This window comes from Penaeus monodon, chromosome 28, assembly GCF_015228065.2.
Source record: "Penaeus monodon isolate SGIC_2016 chromosome 28, NSTDA_Pmon_1, whole genome shotgun sequence".
Lineage (NCBI taxonomy): Eukaryota > Metazoa > Arthropoda > Malacostraca > Decapoda > Penaeidae > Penaeus > Penaeus monodon.
This window is the reverse complement of record NC_051413.1, coordinates 39,167,592-39,168,470: the sequence shown is the minus strand read 5'-3', so window position 1 is coordinate 39,168,470 and position 879 is coordinate 39,167,592. Positions and strand designations below refer to the sequence as shown.

The 879-nt window shown below is 33.0% G+C and overlaps 1 protein-coding gene across 1 annotated transcript in view; it reads left to right on the top strand.

Moving 5' to 3' along the window:
• Nucleotides 1–879, top strand: part of LOC119591582 (ganglioside GM2 activator-like) — a gene marked incomplete in the record, with an annotated part of 5,610 nt that overhangs the window by 2,650 nt on the left and 2,081 nt on the right. The window contains 3 exon segments of the mRNA XM_037940343.1: nt 134–295; nt 410–566; nt 809–865. Of these exon segments, the coding sequence (XP_037796271.1) occupies nt 174–295; nt 410–566; nt 809–865 (336 nt within the window).

Here is an 879-nt window from a genome sequence, read left to right as displayed (position 1 = left end):
CATACACTGGTGTGTATCTGCATACCTATGAAGATGTATTTATATATCCTTTGCTCATTTCTTGGTATTAGGTAATAACTGAAGTAATTATATAGGACAGCTTGTATTTAATGACTAAAACATTTTCTTTCAGTGTAAATGAATTTGTTGTTCCTTTGGAGTAGTTTGCAACAATGAAGATCCAATTTGGTGAGAAGGGAGAAGTACCATGGGATGTGTTGTTAGAAGCAGTACAGAATGAACAGAAACAGCAGGAATCAGAACAACTCCAAAATCATAAAAGTCTGTGCTCTAGGTATGATTGTTTTCATGTCTTACTAGTTTTATATATTCCTTTTTACATTTGGATCATAAAATGATTTATATAATCCTTTACATTTTAATATTACCTCTATTTTATCTCCCCTAGGATTCGTAAAAGATGCTGCGATTCATGGCTTACTCTTGCAATCCTTGTGAGTGTTGTGTTAGCAGCACAGGCTTGGGTTCTTTTGTACTTCACGATGGGCCATGCCTCCATCTATAAGTCAGGTGGACATGTACTATTAACAGACCAAGCTGGAAAGGTGAATCATATGTAAATTAATACAGAATTTATTTGTCATTTATTTAAAATTTTTGTAATTTTGATTTTTTTTCAAGGGAACGATAACAAGACAAGTTTTTGGTAAAAATATAGAAGATTATGTGTGGTAATCTCTAAACACCCTAGGTGAATAATGTTAAATACATTGTGTATGCTTTGTTGAAAATTTTAGTAGAGTATAGTACTGTTGAATCTAATCTTTTATTATTATTAATGTTTCAGCTCCGTCATGTTCATTTCTCTTGGTCAAGTTGTGGAGGGGACTTAGACCCAGTAAAGGTAGGATTGTGAAG